Below are 19,982 nucleotides of genomic sequence, written 5' to 3'. Positions count from 1 at the left end.
TCAGTCAATCTGCCTGTTCTGTTCTCCACTCTGTCTGTGGTGAATCCTCTCTCCCCCTGACCCCCCCATCTCTGGCCTATACCCCGGCTCTTGTATGCATAAATAAATAAATCTTTTTTTAAAAAGGGCAATGAAATTGAAAAATGAGATAAGGGTTAATCATGTTTTACTTGATCCACTCACTTTTAACTAGGGCAAAAGCAAAGTCTGTCTCCATTGTTTAAAAAAAATTAATCCATTTCCCATTCATTCCTGGTCCTATGGAGGCCCCCAGGGGCACCACCCTTCCTCCTCCCCACCCCAGGGAGAGTCTGAGTCTTCTCTCCCTGCCCCCAGGATGTCTCCAGGGACTTCTAGGTCAGCTCCCGCACCTAGGAAAGATGGTAAATTCAATTCCTCCCTCTGCTCTCCCATTTCAGGATGTGGCCAGGATGGGTTCAGCACCAATGTCTATCAGATAAGCAGGGAGGGCTTCCCATATATCTTGGTCATCTGGTAACCCCAGCCCCATACTCTCCTCCACAGCATGTCACATGTGTGCCTTACCACCACCACCCCCACCCCCGCCAAATCTGATTTAATTCTCTCTGCTCTGCTGAGGCTGCCCACGCTAAGAGGATTGGAGCATTTACTAATTGGGACCAGCACAGGGTCGGAGAGCTGCTGCGGGGAGACCCGGGGACCAGGATGGCCACAAGGGGGTGGCAGAGGTTTCAAGAGAACAAGGGACAAAGAGACAGTGTGAAGGCTTGGGGAACATGGCAGGGGTAGGTGGGGGCACAAGTAACAATCACTGCCTCAGCACAAAAGAATATCTACAAATTGACCATGAACTTTATTAGTTTTCAAATTACCATGTCCATAACAAAGTGAAGTTATTTACCAGAATTAAAAAGGCTTGAGCCAGATCTTTGCATACAGAATAAATGTCCACTAAGACCTATATATATATAAACAGATATTTTTAACAAAGAAATCTAAAATTACAAGCAATAATAAAAATGAAGTACTGAAAATAAATCTGAGAAGACCTGGATTGTTATTACTTAACACTTCATAGACAACTTTGTAAACAGTCAAATTAATGAAGTTTAGGAGGGATAGCTCAGTATTCAAGATGTCGAAATCGTTTCCCAAAACATTTAAATGTAATGCAATTCCAAGTGAATTCCCCAAAAGATTGATGAAATCCCTTTAGAAAGCTCTGGCAGCATCCACTAGATGGAAGCCTGCCTGGAGCAGCCATAGATTTCAGGCCCGACTCAGGAGCCAACAGAAATGCTCCCAATGGCCCTATATAGCCTGGCCAGGACATTCAGACGCCCTCACAGAAGCGCTGAGGTCAAGAAGCCCTTGACCACAGCAAGGGCCATCTGCAGATTGAGAAATGGAGGTGACTTGGCCCCTCGGATATCACAGTTCCCTCTGGCCCTGTGGGAATTGCAGGACTTTGCCAGAACAATCTCCCTCAGAGATTTAGGAGCATTTTGGGATCTGAATCATTCTCAGTCACAAAGACATCTCCCTCCCGGTGCCCAGAAAATGAGGATGTGGAAGAGGAGGAAGAGGGTCCCTCAGAGGGATCTAGAGATGACAGGACAGACGGGAAATTAGTAGTCACCCCAGATTCTGACGAGAAGCATGCCACATAGGAGGACGGAGGCCAGGCTGGGGCTGGAGCGGAAGCTGGACCTGGGGGTGGGGCTGGGGTAGCTGGAACAGACACATGGATGCCCTGCGCAGGACACACCCAGGCCGGACCTTGGCTGGATACGCAGGGTTCTGCTGGTGGGAAGATTGCTGGTGGCCTGGGTAGGTAGGGGCTGCAGAAATCAGAGTCCTCCAGGAACACAGGGCCTGCAGATGAAGGGGCTAAGGCTGGAGCTCCTGGGTTAAGTAAATCCCCAGGGAACATGGGGTCTGCAGATGAAGGAGCCAAGGTTGGGGCTCCCTGGCAGCAGAAATCTGAGCCCCCTGGGAATGCTGGGCCTACAGTTGAAGGAGCCAGTGCTGGGGTTCCCAGGTTGCTGAAATCTGGACCCCCTGGGAACACTGGAGGCACAATTGAAGGAGCCAGGGCTGGGGTTCCTGGGTTGCTGAAATCTGGGCCCCCTTGGAATGCTGGGCCAATATTTGAAGGGGCCAAGGTCGGGGGTCCCGGTTTGCTGTAATCTGGGACCTCTGGAATCATTGGGTTGACAGGAGGATGGACTTGGGCAAAAGCCGTGTCATATGCTGGACAAAGAGCACCAGCTACAGCAGGGGTTCTGCAGGCAGAGCGCAAAACCCCTGGCCTCCGACCTCGGCCCCTGGACAGTCTCTGCAGCTTGGAGAACTTGGCTCGCTGGTTCTTGAACCACACCTGGGGAACAGAAGAAACGGGGAGGAAACGCCTGTCAGGGAGCAGCAAGAAGGGCCAGCCTCATACCTGGCCCTCCCACCACAGGCCCCTGGGGCTTAGGAGGCTACGAGGGAAGGGTGCAGGACGCAGGCCCTGGGCACCCAGGAGCAAGGAGAGGCTCCCCTATTCCACCCCGAGGGGTCTGGCTGCAGGAGACCCCATGGGGCATTGTCCTGAGCAGATCTCATTGGCAGATTTGTACCACACAAGGCACAGCTGGACTGAGGGTCCAGTTCTGGTCACAAGGGGCACCTCTTGCTACATGACCCTGCAAGAGTCTGGGCTCTCCTGCTGAGGATCTGGGGAGGGAAGGTGCTAAGTGTATGTTGGGAGGTGGGGTGGTGTGTGTTGAGGAGGGGTGCTCACCTGCACTTGGTGCTCCTGCAGCATTAGCCTATCCGCCAGGGCCTGGCGATCCTGGTAGGTTGGGTACCGGTTGGTTTTGAAGTATTTCTTCAGCTCCTGCTGCTGTTCAGCGGTGTACACCGTGCGCTCTTGTCGCCGCCGCTTCAGGGGGCTTGAGCTTTGTGGGATCTCTGATGCAGGGGGAAAAGGCATCGGAGGAATTCCCCCTGGCCCAAGGGCAAGGGGCAGCACTTAGGTGAGAGTATGGCATCCAGACACTCGCTACCTTGGCTCTCAGCTCAACCTCAGTCCCTGTCTGGCCTTCACATTTTTGAAGTAGGCCTCTTCCAGGCCCACTGCCATGCCCTAGGGTCCTGCGCTCACCCAGGTTGGTGACTCAGGTTGGCTCCTACTGCTCCTGCTACCGCAGCCTCCCATCCCAGGTGGAAGCCACCCTTGTCACTTGCAAGGCCCACTATTTGCCACAGGATCCCACCCGTACAACTTCACCCACCACCCAGATGCTCACTGCCAGCCCAAGCTCACCCGAAGTAGCCCCCGGGTCCTGCATCCTCTTGCCTGCTCTTCTCCCTTTGCTTGAACCTCTGTCCACCAAGCCTGGGGCTTAAATATCACCTGTGCTCTGTGCTCGCCCAGACACACCCTAGAGTCCTGGGACCCACCCAGTCTAGCCCCACCCCAAGCCCCACCACCTACCACAAAGCTTTAATTGATTATCAAGCAGCTAGTGGGCTCAGGGTCTGGATGGGAGCCTGGGGGGAGCCACAGTGAGTCCAAAGTCAGTCTTGTTCTTGCCCCTTCCAGGGCTCGAGCCCAGGGAAACCCAGGGTTACAGGAATCTGACCCCGCTGAGATGTATAGACCTGCGTCTAAACCACAGACTGAGCTCCTACCTGCTGGGATCACCAAGTCAGGGGAGAGGACAACTATGATGATCACCCCAGGGAACTTTTATTATCAACAGTGTGAGATGAAAATGAAATGGGTGATCAAATTCAAAGTGAAACCAACCAAAGACATCCCATTATTCCAGGTCGTCTCTCTCTCATAGCCACTTCGTATCTCGGGAGGCATCTGTGATAATTGGCCCATCACCCTGTTCCTTCCCCACAGAACGCTGCCATGACTGACATTTTCCCTGCTTCTTGGGCAGCTGGGATCACGTTGGTGGCCGAGATATCAATGGTCCTTCGGGGAACCCAGGCTCATCTAGCAACCTCCTTGATCGGTAAGATGCAACGAGGGGCCATCTTCTTGCTTGTGTTTTTAAAAATTAAAAGTAGCAATTTGTTAATTATATTGCAAAATTGAGAAAGGAAGTATGACAATCAAAGACGTGCAACCACTAACCCAAAAATACATAGTCGACAGTTTAAACTGCAGCACTATTTACAACAGTTAGGACTTGGAAGCAGCCCAAGCATCCATCAACAGATGATTGGAGCAAGAAGATGTTGTCTCTCCACACTATTGAATATTTTTCAGCCATAAGACGAAAGCAGCCATTTTCAGCAAAATGGAGGGAGTTCAGGGAAATGATAAAAACAAATGCTGGGCTTTTACATAGCAGATGATTCAACAAAATAAAATGTATAAGAACTCATAGGAATTAATAAAGGCAGTGAGGCTTCTGAGGTTATGAAGAAGGGGGTGAGGGCCTCCCTGGTGGCACAAGGGGTTAAGTCGCAACACTGTGAAGCCATCTGCTTCGCAGCTATCTGCAGCCACTGCAGCACGAGTTCGATCCCTGGCCAGGGAGCTGACCCACATGGTGCAGCAGACCTCTCCTGTCTCCCCAGTGCTCCCCTCAGCAGTGTATTTCAGTCCATCTGCCTGTCTTGTGCCCAACTCTGTCTCTGGTGAATCCTTTCATCCCCCCAGGCCCGCATCTCTGGCCTGCACCCCAGCTCTTGTTTGCATAAATAAATCTTTGAAAAAGAAGAAGATGATGAAGGGGGTGAGAAAGTTGTAAGCAGGTAGAAAGGATGGTACTGGGGAGAAACTGATACTGACTGGGAAAGTGTATTCACAGTCAGTTTAAGTTACCAAAGAATAGCTTTTGGAAAACAGGGTGTCTATTTTGAATCATTCTTAACCCATTATTTGGTAATATTTTAGGAGATACTCTTCAAGTATCATTAGCAAATGAGGTTAACCCTCCCCCAAAAAAATTCTAAGAGGAAAAATGCCTATTTCTGTATTTAGAAACAGAGAATTCCTGCTCTTTTCAAAATGTTTCTGGAGGGCATGAATGGAAAATAAAATAGCTTAAATGCGTAGTTAATCCCATTTGTTAAGTCTGGGTTTTGTCTATTCTATCGTTACTAAATGTATTCATTCGTCTTCACATTCAGTTTGCCAATCAGTTTCAATATTTCAGTAAGATAAATTATAACTAGTTAATTGCTAATTTGTTCACCCCTTTCCATAGTGTGGGTTTTTCTCCCCAATTTGTTCATTACGTTATGCTCTCCTCTTTTTCTTTCTGAAGATGGGGATGCAAACTGAGAATAAATATCAGTCATGAAATTCCCATGTAAGATAAAAGCCAAACAGCTTTTCCTGCTTGTGAAATTAAATTTAATATTGAAGTGAGTGGGGAGAGTCAGGACACATGGAATAAGAGCCCTAAGTAAAATGTGAAACTCATCCTGAACGAGCGCAACATGAAAGTGAATATCATAGGAAGAGAAGCCCCTTTTGGAGTTAGAGAAATTATGTTCATTTTGACCCTTCCATCCACTTTGGGGTAACCATGGTGGAGTTAATCAGCTAACATCATATTCATCGCAGCATTATTCACAAAAGACAAAGGTGAAAGCAACACAAGTGTCCACTGGAAGACGGCTGAAGACAAAGACTGTGGCGCATCCATGCAATGGGATTGAGTATTAGTCTCTGGGGCCTCCCTGGTGGCGCAAGGGGTTAAGTCTCAGCACTGTGAAGCTATTGGCAGCCACTACAGCACAAGTTCAATCCAGGGGCAGGGAGCTGATCCACATGGCACAGCAAACCTCTCCTGACTCGACCCCGCTGCCCACCCCCAGCAGTGCATTTCAGTAAATTCATCTGTTCAGCTCCCCACTCTGTCTCTGGTGAATCCTCTCACATCCCCTCTTTCCCCCGTACCTCTGGCCTACACCCCAGTTCTACACAAAGAAAAAAAAGAGAAGTATAAAAAGGAGATGCATGGATTCAGCAAATTCTGGTGACCCCTGTGTGCCAAGAGCAGGGCCTGAGCAGCTGGAAAACCCTGCAGGTCAGTCAGTATCTTTATCTCTGCCTGACCTTGGACCAAACTGTTCTCCACAGTCAGCCTGAGTTTCCCAAGCCTGCAGAATGGGATTATCAGATTACAGCCAGGTTTGTCCCAGACGTGCCTGGGAGCATCCCAGCTGCTTGGAGAACCCTCCCCTGTTCCCTAAGGTTTGTCCCCAGGGCAAAGTCCCCAAAGTGCTCTGCTCTGCCCTGCAGAAAATACAGATCAAGTGACATTGCAACAAAGACGAGAAAACCATCAGTCACCTGGAATTGTCTAAGTCAGGAATTTTCAAATTCCACTGTGCAGCACCCCCACCTAGGGCTTGTTGAAACCCAGAGGACAATTCCTACGCCCCAGTTTCTGATTCATAGGTCTGGGATGGGGTAGGCATGAACGTTTGCATTTTCTAACAGGTTCCCCAGATGATGCTAAGAATCACACTTTGAGAACCGCTTGCTGGGAGCACCCACCAAACCCACCTCAGCCCAGAGCTTGGCTTGCTTGAGGGGCAGAAGTGGGGAGGGGAAGCCGGGATCAGATCCTGCTGGGTAGTGGAGGAGCTGTGTTCTTTCCATGAGAGAGAGAGGGAGACGGGGAGCAGGGGAGAAAAGGGAGAATAGAAGAGAGGTAACAGAGATTGGAAGAAAGATGAGAAATGGAGGCAAACAACAGCAACAACAAAAAACAATAATAAGAGAGAGAGAAAGATTCAAATACATTTTTTCTGTGCCAGACACTATTCTAAGTGCTTTATAATTATTGACTAAAGACTCAGTTTGCTGGATCCCTCTCCCTGCCTCCCTCCCTCTGCCATGACTGACTGTCTCTATCCTGCGCACCCCTCCCCGGGGCTGGGAGAATTAGATGCTGTTCTCTATACCTCAGAAGATTTCTATCACTTCATTCCATATCAACCCTCTCTTTACTTTTGTGTCCTCCCAATCATCTCTCTCATCCTCCAAAATATCCAGGTTCTAAATTCCCATATATTGATAGATTTTAAGATGATGTTTCCTTCTATCTACCTGAAATGGAGGCTAGATGATTAAATTGGTCTCACACCCTGAAGTACAAGAAAGAAAAAAAAATGATCTAAACCTTTTTCCTAACACTTGTTTTACAAAGGATGGAGGTTTATCCACAACCTTGAGCTCAATTCCAAGGTCAATTGGAGACTAAGCATACAGGGGTGGGGGTGCTGCCCAGTAGAGGAGGGCCCTACAAACTGAGATTTTAAACTCCAGTTATCTGAAAAAAAGCCTCCTCATGCTTCATTTTGAACTGTCCCATAAGTAGACAATGAACTTCAACCAAGTTCACAGTTCTTTGCCTCTAAACTGCTTCTCAAGCAATAAAATTCTACTTCTTTGTTCTCAGTCATGGTCCCCAAAATCTATATAACTTCATTCCTTTTTCTTTTTTTTTTTTTTAATAGATTAGTGTTTATTTACCTTGTTTGTTTGTTAGTTTTTGTTTCTAATGCTCTTCTCAAATACCTGATATCATCATCCGATCTATGCACATCAGGTGGAGGGACCCATTGCTCAGTAATACATTCATCCGTCCTTCTATATCCATCCATCTAACCATTCACCCACCCATCCACCCGCTTCACTGCGGGTCTTTGCAACCCAGCGCCAACCATCTCCCATCTGGGAGGCCCTACTGAGAACCTTTTTCACTCAGGGAGGTAGATTAGTGTTTAATTCACCAGAGCCAGAGCGGGGAGCAGAAGGCAGAAGGACCGAAGTACACTGCTGAGGGAGCAGTGGGCGGCAGGTGGAGGACCCGCGCCATGTGGGACCCTCCTCCGGTGGCCGGGGAGCAGCCAGGGATCGAACCGGCGCCACAGATCCGCGGCAGCTTCGCAACCCAGCGCTCTACCGCTGCGCCACCGGGGAGGCCCGAACAGAAGTTTCATAAACCAAATTTGAGGAGCAAAATGGAGAGGCAAGGAAGCATAGAAAGTTGAAGAGGACATATGTACAGCTTTGCTCCCATGTGCACAGCCTGCATCTAGGAGGACATTCATGGCACTCGTTGGAAATTCCCCAAAGTTACAAATTACTAACGTTAAATAAAATAAGATCTCTTTTTTCTTAAATAAAATTGGTTCCTGACCTTTCTGCAACACATTCTTTTCCTCCTAGGAATGAGGATCATCTCCCTTAAGTTCATTTGAATGTCAGGTTGATTTCATAGGAAACAGTCCTTTTCCATTGAATGCTCTATACCCCAGATTTTCTCTGAAAAATACCTCCCTGTGGGCTCACGAATCTATGCCTCTTTTTTATCCCCCACACCTCCCCCCACCCCAGTGGAAATGGGCTTCAGTCTCTACAGCAGGGAAACATTAAAAAAAAAACAAAAACAGGGTAGTCTGTCAGGGCGGTAGCAGAGTGCAGACACTGGGCTTGCCTCCTCCACATATTCACAACTAAATTACAACAAAACAAAGTCAACAACCATTGGAAGGTAAGCAGACAGCTGTAGCATACATAGGGGAGATGGTGTGGTGGGAAGGGGTAGGAAATAATGTAATTAAACTGTTGTCAAACCAGGGCAAAGCAATGCATGAAAGGGAGGGAGGCTGCTGTATGGAGTCCTCTGCTGTTGTTCACTCAGGAGCACAGGTCCATATCAGAGATTTGGGGGACCTGGAACCACACTGGAGAAGAAGGTACACAGAGTCGGCATGCGGGACAGAGGGTGTACTGGAGAACAAGAGGGATGATTAAGAGGGATGATTGCTGGGCCTCCCCTGGTGGTGCAGCGGTTGAGCGCTGGGTTGCGAAGTTGACCGCAGCCTCTGCAGCGCCAGATCGATCCCTGGCCACCGGTGAGGGTCCCACATGGCATGGCAGACCTTTTCTGTCATGCCCACTCTCCCCTCAGCAGTGTATTTCATCAGTCTGCCTGTTCTGTTCCCAGCTCTGGCTCTGGTGAATTCTTTCACCCTCCTGTGCTTCTGACTGTACCCAGTGCTTGTATAAATAAATAAATCTTAAAAAAAAAAAAAAAAAGAGGGATGATTGCTGACTTGAGCCTGCCACTCCCAGTCTAGAACAGTGGAAGCCTGAACCGGAGGGGAGGGCAGGGTCAGGTCACCTGTGTCTCCTCATGGAAGGGGCTGTTATATGCTCATCGTCACTTACCATCAAGGAAATAAATGCCCAAAAATAGATGACTGGATCAAGAAGATGTGGCACATATATACCATGGAATATTACTCAGCATTCAAAAAAGATAAACACATGCAATTTGCAGCAACATGGATGGCGCTGGAAGGGATCATGCTCAGCAAAATAAGCCAGAAAGAAAAAGAAAAATGCCGGATGGTCTCACTCATAGCAGGAATCTAGAAAACTTAAATAAGGGACCAGGAAAAAGAATAACTATAAGAAAGAAAATATCACAATCAACAAATAACTATGAACAAGAGACACTCTATGGGAGGTGGGGGCGGGGAAAGGAGGGCTTGGGTTAAAAATAAGGGGGTTGTAATTGTATGGGGAATATAAAAATAAAATTTAAATTAAAATAAATAAATAAATAAAATACATTTTTAAATAAAAAAGATAACAGAGTTTATTAGAGAGACCAAAAGTATGAGAATTTTCAACTTCAAACTGGTTTATCGGGAAGGAACCCCTTCCCAAGTGGAGAATGAGCTGTATAGTTGCCCAACTCATTAAGCTTTACAGCTAAGATGGTGGGTTTTATATCATATAAATTGTACCTCAATACATTAGAAGGAAAGAAAGATGTACTGAGAAGGTTCTATTTGTCAGACTGGTGAACACAGTCCTAACTTAATTCTCAGTACAACCCACCAGAGAGAAGCTATCTTTTTTAAAGATTTATTTAATCATCTATTTATAAATTAAGATTATATATATAAAGATTTATTTATTTATGCATACAAATAAATAAGATTTATTTATTTATTTATTATGTGTAGGCCAGAGGTGCCGGGGGTGAGAGGATTCACCAGAGACAGAGTGGGGAGCAGAACAGGCAAACTGGCTGAAACACTGCTTAGGGAAGCAGAGGGGAGACAGAAGAGGTCTGCTATGCCATGTGGGTCAGCTCCCTGCCCAGGGATCAAATTCATGCCACAGTGGCTGGAAATAGCTTGGTATTGCTGTGTCTTTAACCCCTGTGCCACCAGGGAAGCCAAAGAGATGCTATTATTATCCCCACTTCACAAATGAGAAAATAGAGGCAGAGGGTGGTCAGGTGACATGCCCATGGTCCCACAGCCAGGAAGACATAGAACTGGGATTTATGCTCCTCTTGTTGGGGTGCAAGTCCACTGGGCCCTCCTACCATCCCCTCCATTTTCAGTCCTGCCTTCCATTTCTGCTTCTCTCCTCCCTGTTTCTTCCTGCCTGGGTCTCAGGCTCAGCTATATTTTTCTCCTCTCTTTCCAGCCTTCCCTCACCCCCATATGTCTCCATCCTTCCTCCTATCCTCCCATGTCTAAGGCCCTCCCTGCTATTTCCTCAGTCCCTGAACAGGACTAATTTAGCAAATGTTCCAATCCTCTTACCTGCTTTAGTCTCAGCAGAAAGGGAGGGGAATTAGTGGGGATTAGGTTCTGACTCATGGCCCATGGGGGAGGGGGCTTCATGGAGGCAGCTGAGTTTTATTTTTTTTAAAGATTTATTTATTTATTTATACAGGAACTGGGGTACAGGCAAGATACGCGGGAGGGTGAGAGGATTCACCAGAGACAGAGCGGGGAACAGAACAGGCAGACTGATGAAATACACTGCTGAGAGGGGCAAACGTGATGCAGTCTGAGTGTTCCTGAAGCTTCTCAGGTTGAAGATGGGGGATGGGAGTGGAGTGGCCCCAGGCCACACAGTCTACTAGTATAACCCCAACTAGCTGGCTTCAAAGATATTGCTTTCATTCTCTCCAAGGACGGGGAGAAAAAGGGGAAGAAGGGTAAGGAAGAGGAATGGAGAAAGAAAAAGAGAGAAAGGGAAACAAAGTCATAGAGGAAGAGGAAGGGGTAGAGAAAGAGAAGCAAAGGTGTGTGAAAATGAGAGTTAGATGCATTCTGAGAAGGAGAAGAAAAAAACAGATGGCAAGATTAAGAGGGAAAGAGAGATAAGACACAAGCCTGGAAGGGTTGAAGGACACCACCAAGTTGTAAATCAATCCCCCTTCACCATGACAGAACCCAGGGACCCCTACAGCAATGGAGGGTTGGGAGTGACTTTCCCACCAGGGAACCTTTGAAAACAGATGGGAGGGGGCAATGGGAGTGATGATGGGGAGACTGAGGGTCGGCAGCTAGGACAAAGGCATGCCTCTGAGGTCAACAAATGACTCAATTCCTGATTTTTTTTTTTTTAAGATTTATTTATGCATACAAGAACTGGGTATAGGCCAGAGGTGTGGGGGGCTGAGAGGATTCACCAGAGACAGAGTGGGGAGCAGAACAGGTGGACTGGCTGAAATACACTGCTGAGGGGAGCAGCAGGGAATACAGGAGAGGTCTGCTGCGCCATGTGGGTTTCTCCATGGCCAGCCTGGGATCGAACTCGTGTTACAGAGGCTGCGGATTGCTTCATAGTGCAATGCTTAACCCCTTGCACCACCAGAGAGGCCACCAATTCTTGACTCTTTTAAGAGGTTCCTCTCCTCTGGTCTCGATGGACCCCTGATGCTCCTGAGCACAGATGTGCGGTCCTTCAGAGAAGCTGAATCTTCTCCTTCTCTTTCACACCAAGTGTCATGGGACCAAGAGGTGGGGAAGGCTCCCAAAACCCTATAAACAGAGTAATAGCCAAAGGAACAGAAAACCTAAGCTAAAATCAATCCTAGAAATCTGACTGAGAGTTGAGGCTACCAAAGGGTGGGGTCATGGAAAAGAGCAAAGTGGAGAGGGGTCCTGATAGTGGAGAATTATGGGTAATCTGGTGGTGGATATGGAACCACAGCACCACCCAGCTATAAGTTCCTTTTGTTCCTTTGCAATTAACCCCATTCACTGAGCCCAGGTCCTGACCACCACTATTTATTTCTGACCCTCAATTTTACCTTTTCTAGAATTCCCAAGAAGTGGAATCATACAGGATGTACTGCTTCCTGCCTGGCTTCTTTCACTCATGATTTTTGATGGAATTGCATTGTTATGTAAGCTAGAATTCATTTGTATTTATTGCTGGGAATATTCCACTGTCTGGCAGTACCACAGTTTATTCATTTGGATATTTGATGGACATTTGGATAGTTTCCAAATGGGTCACTAAGTGGCACAAGTACAAGCTCAGCAAAAAAAAAAAAAGATAAAACTTAGGGCCTCCCCTGGTGGCACAGTCGTTGAGCGCTGGGCTGTGAAGCTGCCCACAGCCTCTGCAGTGCTGGTTCGATCCCCGGCCGCCAGCGAGGGTCCCACATGGAGCACAGACCTCTCCTGCAGCGTTCACTGCTCCCCTCAGCAGTGTATTTCGTTAGTCTGCCTGTTCTGTTCCCAGCTCTGGCTCTGGTGAATTCTTTCACCCTCCCATGCTTCTTACTGTACCCAATGCTTGTATAAATAAATAAATAAATCTTTAAAAAAAAAAAAACAAACTTATAGCAAAATGGTTTCATTGTCCATCCGTGTTGTCACATGTATCAGTACTCTTGCTTTTGTGTGTTGGGTAATGAATATTCCTCTTCCTGGTTAATCCAGATTTTATTTACCCATTCATGAGCTGATAGACATTTGGGTTGCTACCATCTTTGGGTTATTGTGAACAGTGCTGCTGTGAACATGAGTGTACAAACTTTTACTTGAGCACCTTTTTTTAATTCTTTGGGGCATATAGTTCAGAGTGGAATTGCTGGGTCACCATCTAGTTCCAGAACTTTTTAGTCACCCCAGATAGAAACCTCATACCCATGAAGCAAGGACTCCCCAATCCACTACCACCACTACCCACAGTCTTTGGGAATCACTAATCTGCTCAGCAGATTTGCCTTTTTTGGGGAGATGACCCACACATGGTGCCCCAGGCCTCTCCTGTCTCCCCGCTGCTCCCCTTAGCAGTGTATTTCAGTCAATCTGCCTATTCTGTTCCCTGCTCTGTCTCTGGTGAATCGTCTCACCCCCTGCACCTCTGGCATATACCCCAGTTTTTTTATGCATAAATGGATTTATAAACTATGTGATATTTTGTGTCTGGTTTCTTCCACGATTGTACTGAATACCACAGGATTGCACACTTTAAAAATGGTAAAAATGGTCCATTTTGGGGGACTGTGTATTTTACTTCAAAAATAAATAAACGTCTTTTAAACAAAGAACGAGGCTTCAGGCTGCATAATTAATATAGTGACTTCATTTAATGAGCTTGAGGGAGGCCTGCTCCATGCCCCATGTCACAGGTAGGGAAGGAAAGAATTGCCCAAGACTATACAACCAGAACAACTGAGCCAGACACGGACATCAAGTCTGTTTGACCCCATCAACCCTGTGAGACAAACACACATGCACCTTAACGTAGAGAAAGGAAAAGGCAAAAATCCAGCAAAAAGTAATGGGGCCAGAGAATGTGAGAGACAATAAATCAGGAAGGAAAAAAACCAAAATGGAGAAGACATGAGAGAGAGAAGATGGGAAACTGAAAGTGATCAAGGAAGGAGGAGAGATGGAAGGTGACTGAGAGGGAAGGAGGAAGAGAGAGGAAGGAGGTGGTGCTGCAGAAGATTGGCAGCTAGTGGGAAGGGCTTCAACCCTATATGGGTCATAGAAGCAAAGTCACCACCAGCTTGAAGAAGCTCAGTGGGGGCAGGGAGCTCACCGTCTGGACCTCAAGTTTCTGCTTAATTGGCTTTGAAGCTTTATCAAGGAAAATACAGTGACCAGACAAAGAAAGCACATGGTTGGAAATAACCCCAGAGACAGAAGGTGACAGAGGGAAGAGACAGAACAATTTTACTTGCCAGGGAAACAAACAAACAAAAAAAAACCACCCAGACTTTAGGAGGAACGCAATATTTTAATTGTTTTTACACCTCCAGAGAAGAGGAACTGGCATTCCAGAGTGGGAAATGGGGGTCTGATACAGGATGAGGGGGACCCCTAGCCTCTTCCTTCTGTCCCCACTTCCCTTGTCCTTCTTTGTAGCTTTAGGCAGTTGAAGCTTTGACATCCCCAGTGAACAGGGTGACCCTCGGGGGTTTAGACTGTGTGAGCTGGGCCTCAAAAGTCATCTGATGCCTCCCAGCCTCTCTTCACACAGTGCCTTCCTCTGGTCATCCCTCCCTGAGCTGGGAACCTGGAAGCATTGAATGCTGACTCCAAGCAGAGGTCTTGGGAATCTTGTCCCAACCCCAAATGCAGTGACCTCAGGTTGATGCCTTGAAATTGGCCATGGTGGGTGGGAGTATTTACTCCCCACAAATGGGGAAATGAGGGCTTTTCCTCTCCCCTGGAGAGCACATGGGTAAACCTCCACCAGTCCACAACTGGCCTCCTGCCCTGTTTCCTTCTACCCTTTGCCTTGTAATATCCACCAATTAAAGGCTGCTGCCTAACCACCCCCCAAAAAACAAAAAATGAAAGAACTCATCCTAACATGTTTGGCAGAGCGATACCAAATGTCCAAAGGGTGTCAAAACCCCTGAATGTTCTAAAGATCTCAGTGTGCCTCTGTCCTCGTGGATCAGATTGGATGTAAAGAAATGCAGTATTTCTGGGAAAATGTCCTGAGGTCAAGCTCTACAGTGCACTCCCAAACCAAAACCAAAAAAGTTCTAAAAGTGCATGGTGTGTTTGAAGCGGCAGATTTGTCTCCAAATCCATTTCTCTCTCTTCTCTTTGGTCATATTTACTAATCAGCGGCCACCACTATTACTGACTCACCCCTAGAAGCCACACAATCCCACCCCCGTTTGGATGGAGTTCACCTTTAGAAAATCCTAAAACCAAGGGGGAAAAAAACAAGTAAAAATGAAACAGACAACCAGCCATCCATGCTCTTCACAACTGGGCCAATTCCCAACCATCTAATAAATAAATGATTGAGTGGTGAAGTCTCTCAGAAGAAACTAAGAAACCTACCGTGTAAACCTGACCTTTGTGAAGCCTGTGAAATTTCGAAATGAACTTTTTCAGTTTAACTGTATCATTGGCCTAAGTTTTCCTGACGGGACCTCTTGGAGTCTGTCTTTGGAATTTCTAGAAGGATCTCTACTCATCTGCTAAAGCTGTGTCCCCAGAGGAAAGTTACAGAGTCGAGCCTCCCTATCTGTCTGTTCAAGGGCATTGTGACCTAAATGTTACCCCCAAATCAGTTGCGAGTTTGATTTCGTTTCGTCCCCAGACCTAAGCTGGGGAGAGGCAGAGTTACACAAGAGATGGAGAAGATGGCAAAGTCCTTCTACAAGATTTGAAACTTCCAGGCACTCTGGTCCTTGTAGTCCAGGGCATCCAGGGGGTTATAGGTGAATTTCCAGGTGCCTGCAGGGTCTTTGAATTCCAAGCTGTCCATGGGGCCGTAGGTGCCGTAGCTCTGGCCTGACAGAGAGGTGGGCGACTGGGCCAGAGAGGGTCCCACAGAGGGGCCGGAAAGGGGACTGAGTGCCGGGCCCCCCAACTGGGGCACCATGGGAGAGAGGTAGGGATCCAGCCCGCTGAAGTAGGAGCTGGGAGACCCGTAGGCTGAGGGGGAAGAGCAGAAAGCAGAGGCTGGGGCATAGGTCATGGCATAGGGCGCTGAGGTCAGAGAAGGCCCCGAGGCCATTAGCCCAACCCGCTGGGCCTCAGGCAATGGGGACTCTGAGGCAGGACTCCAAATGGACACAGTGGCCAGTGCTGTGGTGGGGGAGCCTGAGGGACCTGGGAGAGATGGGCTGTAGGAATCTGAGATGCCAAGGGGGTCTGGACAGACATCAGTGGAGGGTCTGGGGGGTGTTCCTGTCTTCCTCTTGGCAGGACGAGCCTTGGCTGTCGCCCCTGGGGGCTGTTGCTGCTGTTTCTGCTGCTGCCGCTGCTGTCTACATTTAGCCCTGCGGTTCTTGAACCAAACCTGGGAGTGGTGGGGAGAGGGAATATCAGGCGAGTGAGTGGAAAGGAGGCCCAGGAGAGTCCTCATGGCACACAGGAATGAGGGTGTTTTATAGGTGGGACACACCAGAGTCACTCCTCTCCAATCAGTTATGAGACACTTTATTCATCCACCTATCCATCCCTCCGTCCGTCTGTCCATTCATTCCATCATACACACATATATATACATTCATTCATACAAACACGCATACCTACATCCACACAGCCAGTCATTCATCTAATTACGCATTACATATATCCAGTTAGCCATACAAACACACATTCACACAAACACACATCTCTCTACCCATTCATCTAATCAGCCACAATACACATTCATGCAATTGTACATACATAGATACATCGTATATACAGACAAACATGTGTGCATTTGTCCGTCCATGCCATTAATAAATATGCCTTAACCATCTTCTACTTCAGGGATGTATCAGTGGAGCTGACATTGAGTTGAGACAGATTATGCATAAACAGTAAGTCCTAAATCACATAGGATTTTAGGAGGTGATTAATGCTATGGAAAAAACCACTTGGGGGAGCAGTAGAGTTGGGGGTGGGGGAAGGCTGCAGATTTAAATGAGGGTGGGTGCCGGTCTTACTGATTGATTCATTCATTGATAAACAAGGATTTGAACCAGGTGACAGGGAATAAACTTCCAGGTAAAAGAAACAAAGCATGCAAAGGTCCTGAGGCAGGAGTGTGTATGGTGGGCAGATTAGAGAAAGAACCAGGGTTCATTGACTGAACTGGAGTGAGAAGAGGCAGGAGTGTAAGAGAGGTCAGGGAAATACAGGGATTCTTAGGGCCCTCTAGGACTTTGGCTGTTACTCTGTGACCTCTCCTTCCTCCCTTCACTCTGAGTTCCAGAAACACCAGGAGGGACTCAGGGGTCAGAATAGCCCACCTGAACCCTGGATTCAGGCAGATTGATCTTCAAAGCCACCTCCTCACGGGCGTAGACATCTGGGTACTGGGTCTTGGCAAACAGGGCCTCCAGCTCCTCCAGCTGGCTCCGAGTGAAGGTGGTCCGTTCCCGCCGCTGCTTTCTTGGTGCACCTGGGCAAGCACAGCAAAAGGGAACCCTTGTGTAATTAGAGTCTCCCTTTTTCTTCACCTGCTGGTGGGAGGCCCTGACAGTGCGGAAGACACAGAGAAGTCCTCTCTAGATACTCCTCTGCCCAAACAAAGAGGATGCCTGTTCTTGGATCTCCTTGACCTCACTTTGCTCCCTGGGAATTGTCCCCTTAGTCTGTCATTTGGGGGCTGATGCTGCAATTGCATTTAACCCTGTAAAAATATGGGCTTAAACAAATATGTGAGTTTAAGTTTGTCCTTCTTCTAAAATGTCTGATCTACTAAGACTTGCTCAAGTAGGCTATACTATAACATTGCAGATATTCAACCACTTCTAGCCTATGAAAGTGGCAGATCCAGGCCTGTCTGGTGGCTCTGGGGCTAAGTCTCAGTGCTAGCACCACTGCAGCCTGAGTTCGATCCCCGGCTGGGGAGATGACCCACACAAGGTGCCCCAGGCCTCTCCTGTCTCCCCGCTGCTCCCCTTAGCAGTGTATTTCAGTCAATCTGCCTATTCTGTTCCCTGCTCTGTCTCTGGTGAATGGTCTCACCCCCTGCACCTCTGGCATATACCCCAGTTTTTCTATGCATAAATGAATAAATGAATCTTAAAAAAAAAAAGAAAGAAGTGGCAGATGCATAATGTTCAACTTCATGCAAAAAAAAAAAAAAAAAAAAGCCCCATCACCAAAAACTAAGGCCACAAATCAAGCTTTGCTAACAGATGGAAATTCACCCTCCTGGTTCTCATCTCACACCACCTCTCCCTCACTCACCTCAGAGGGAACCACCACCTTGAACATCTACAAAAGCCCATCTGGTTCCCTGCACCCCAAGTGACATGGAATAGGATTCACACTTGCAGACAAACACATATGGTTGGAGTATGGCCCTGATGTCACCCTGGTGCTCTTCATCCTAAGCATAGGAGACCTCCGAGGAGGCCTGGGGTATTGGGAGAAGATCTACTCACTCGGATAGGACACGGCTTGGCGCATCAGATCCACACTGGGGCCACTCAGGGCCAATGCGTTGACGGAATAGTGGGGCCCCGGGTTCATATATGCCATCATGTCTTCAGGAGCACTGTGGCCCTGGTCAGTGAGCCTGCAAGAGAAGAGGTGGGGGTGGGGAGGTGTGTTCAGTTACTCATCTTGTGGTGACAGTCTGGCTCAGGTTCAGTCCATCGTGGGTTTGTTCTTAGGCATGTGCCCTTGGGCCATGTAACTCACCTCACTGTACCTCAGCTTCCTCCTTTATGAAATGGCCCTCAGTTTAGGGTCAGCAACTCTTCATGGACACTGAAAAGCCAAGTTGAATCTGTCATGGGAATTCCAAACAGAAGCTCTTCTTCCCACCCTGTCCCTTTAAAACTCTTATCCCACCACATATCACCAAGATCCTATCTTTCTACGACCCCACCCCCACCTCAGCCTCCTGGAAAAGAATGTTCAGCAACATGCAGAATCAGACTGTCACCTGGGATGGAGGGTCCTCAGTACCAGAATGGCCCCAAGTAAGAAGCCCATAGGTTGTTCACCCTCTGGGAGAGTCACATTACAACAAGTCAGCAATGCTCTTCCACGACCTCTTGGGTGGGCTAGGAGCAAAGAGGACTCCAGTCCTGGCCTCCATGCGGGGAACTGGTGCCTTGTCAGGTCAGCAGGAAGGGATTAGAACCCTTCAAGCAAGTAACATGCCCGGACTTTCTTTATCCCAGCAATTTATTTTCCCCGGTGTGCCTGGGTCACCTCACTAGGAAATAGGAACAAAGACTGCGCATTTCCATCTTGAGGTCGCTGTGAGGGTTAAATGCCTTATTATGTGTCAGGTGCTTAACCTTTCCTTTTATTTGCAAGGAGATGCTTGCATGGACTTTACACTAAGATGTTTGTTTGCTTACTTGTTCTGTTTTAAGGGGTCTAACCATCCACACGCAAATGTTTAATGCCATGTATTTATAACCTCTAAAATTATGGGAGCAGCCTATGGGTCCACCAAAGGTGACACCTTAAAGGAATGATGCAAATTAAGTAAATGCTATGAAAGTAGGTCATGGCACAGCAGGACGAGGGTTGTCATTAAAGTGTAAGGCCACTCCCTACTGACTTTAAAAACTCTCAAGTCAAAAAAAAACTCTCAATCCAGCAAAGTCAGGGCTAGGGGAAACCTTACAATGGTGGGGATTTACACTGGTTTGTGGACCCTGAGCCCAGAAGCTCTCGTTCTGCCACCTGAGGCCCATCAATAGGCTCTCCTCCAATATGATTTCTGACATCTTGCACTTGCCAAAATGCAACTTTCCTTTCCTTTTTCAGGGGATACAGGGTGGCGAGGGTGTGTGTGGGTGTGCAGAGGATTAAACAGACTTTTCTGTTATTTTGGCTCCAAAAAGTCTAGCAGATAAAATGGGGGAAGGGGAAATAATCACCTTCAACAAAGATTTTGTTTAAATATTTTTATCTATGTACAACAATCTGTAGATAGATAGCTAGGTAAGTAGGTAGGTAAGTAGATAGGTAGGTAGGTAGGTAGGTAGGTAGATAGATGTCTCTATATATTTGAAATTATTAAATCAGTTTTTAAACAGAATTTTACCCTTGAGATACTATTTGTCAGTTTCAAGAAAGGTTCAAAATTGTAAAAATTAACTATTTTTTTAAAAAGCTCTCTCATATACCTACAGTTAAGAAAAATTATCCTAAGCTTTGCAATAAGACGAGAGGATGACTCTCAATCATCCTGCAGCCCAGTCTCATGGACCCCTGAGATCATCTCTTTTCCTTTCACAACTTCTTTTAGTAGATTC

At 47.3% G+C, this 19,982-nt stretch overlaps 2 protein-coding genes across 2 annotated transcripts; both read right to left on the bottom strand.

The window, feature by feature from the left end:
- Positions 1 to 1,325: 1,325 nt before the first annotated feature.
- LOC119248669 (tetrapeptide repeat homeobox protein 2-like) lies at positions 1,326 to 3,317 on the bottom strand. Its single transcript, XM_037515543.1, has 5 exons — positions 3,293 to 3,317; positions 2,768 to 2,937; positions 2,302 to 2,362; positions 1,994 to 2,235; positions 1,326 to 1,373 (listed from the first exon to the last, which is right to left on the bottom strand). The coding sequence occupies exons 1-5, from the start codon at positions 3,315 to 3,317 to the stop codon at positions 1,326 to 1,328; spliced, it is 546 nt and encodes a 181-aa protein (XP_037371440.1).
- Positions 3,318 to 15,412: 12,095 nt separating this feature from the next.
- CRX (cone-rod homeobox) lies at positions 15,413 to 18,246 on the bottom strand. The gene is made up of 3 exons (XM_037518195.1): positions 18,147 to 18,246; positions 17,004 to 17,155; positions 15,413 to 16,060 (listed from the first exon to the last, which is right to left on the bottom strand). The coding sequence occupies exons 1-3, from the start codon at positions 18,244 to 18,246 to the stop codon at positions 15,413 to 15,415; spliced, it is 900 nt and encodes a 299-aa protein (XP_037374092.1).
- Between the last annotated feature and the right edge of the window lie 1,736 nt (positions 18,247 to 19,982).

This window comes from Talpa occidentalis, unplaced genomic scaffold, assembly GCF_014898055.3.
Source record: "Talpa occidentalis isolate TD23 unplaced genomic scaffold, MPIMG_talOcc4v2.1 talOcc4.17, whole genome shotgun sequence".
Lineage (NCBI taxonomy): Eukaryota > Metazoa > Chordata > Mammalia > Eulipotyphla > Talpidae > Talpa > Talpa occidentalis.
The sequence above is the reverse complement of the archived record's forward strand: the minus strand, read 5'-3'. Positions and strand labels throughout refer to the sequence as shown.

Coding starts and splice junctions, on each gene's coding strand:
- LOC119248669 (XM_037515543.1), bottom strand. CDS start 3,317: ATGCAGGACCCGGGGGCTACTTCGG. Junction 2,363..2,767: donor TGCAGGAGCACCAAGTGCAG/GTGAGCACCCCT, acceptor TCTGTTCCCCAG/GTGTGGTTCAAGAACCAGCG. Junction 2,236..2,301: donor GAGACTGTCCAGGGGCCGAG/GTCGGAGGCCAG, acceptor CTCTTTGTCCAG/CATATGACACGGCTTTTGCC.
- CRX (XM_037518195.1), bottom strand. CDS start 18,246: ATGATGGCATATATGAACCCGGGGCCCCACTATTCCGTCAACGCATTG. Junction 17,156..18,146: donor CCAAGCCGTGTCCTATCCGA/GTGAGTAGATCT, acceptor GTGCTTGCCCAG/GTGCACCAAGAAAGCAGCGG. Junction 16,061..17,003: donor TGCCTGAATCCAGGGTTCAG/GTGGGCTATTCT, acceptor CACCACTCCCAG/GTTTGGTTCAAGAACCGCAG.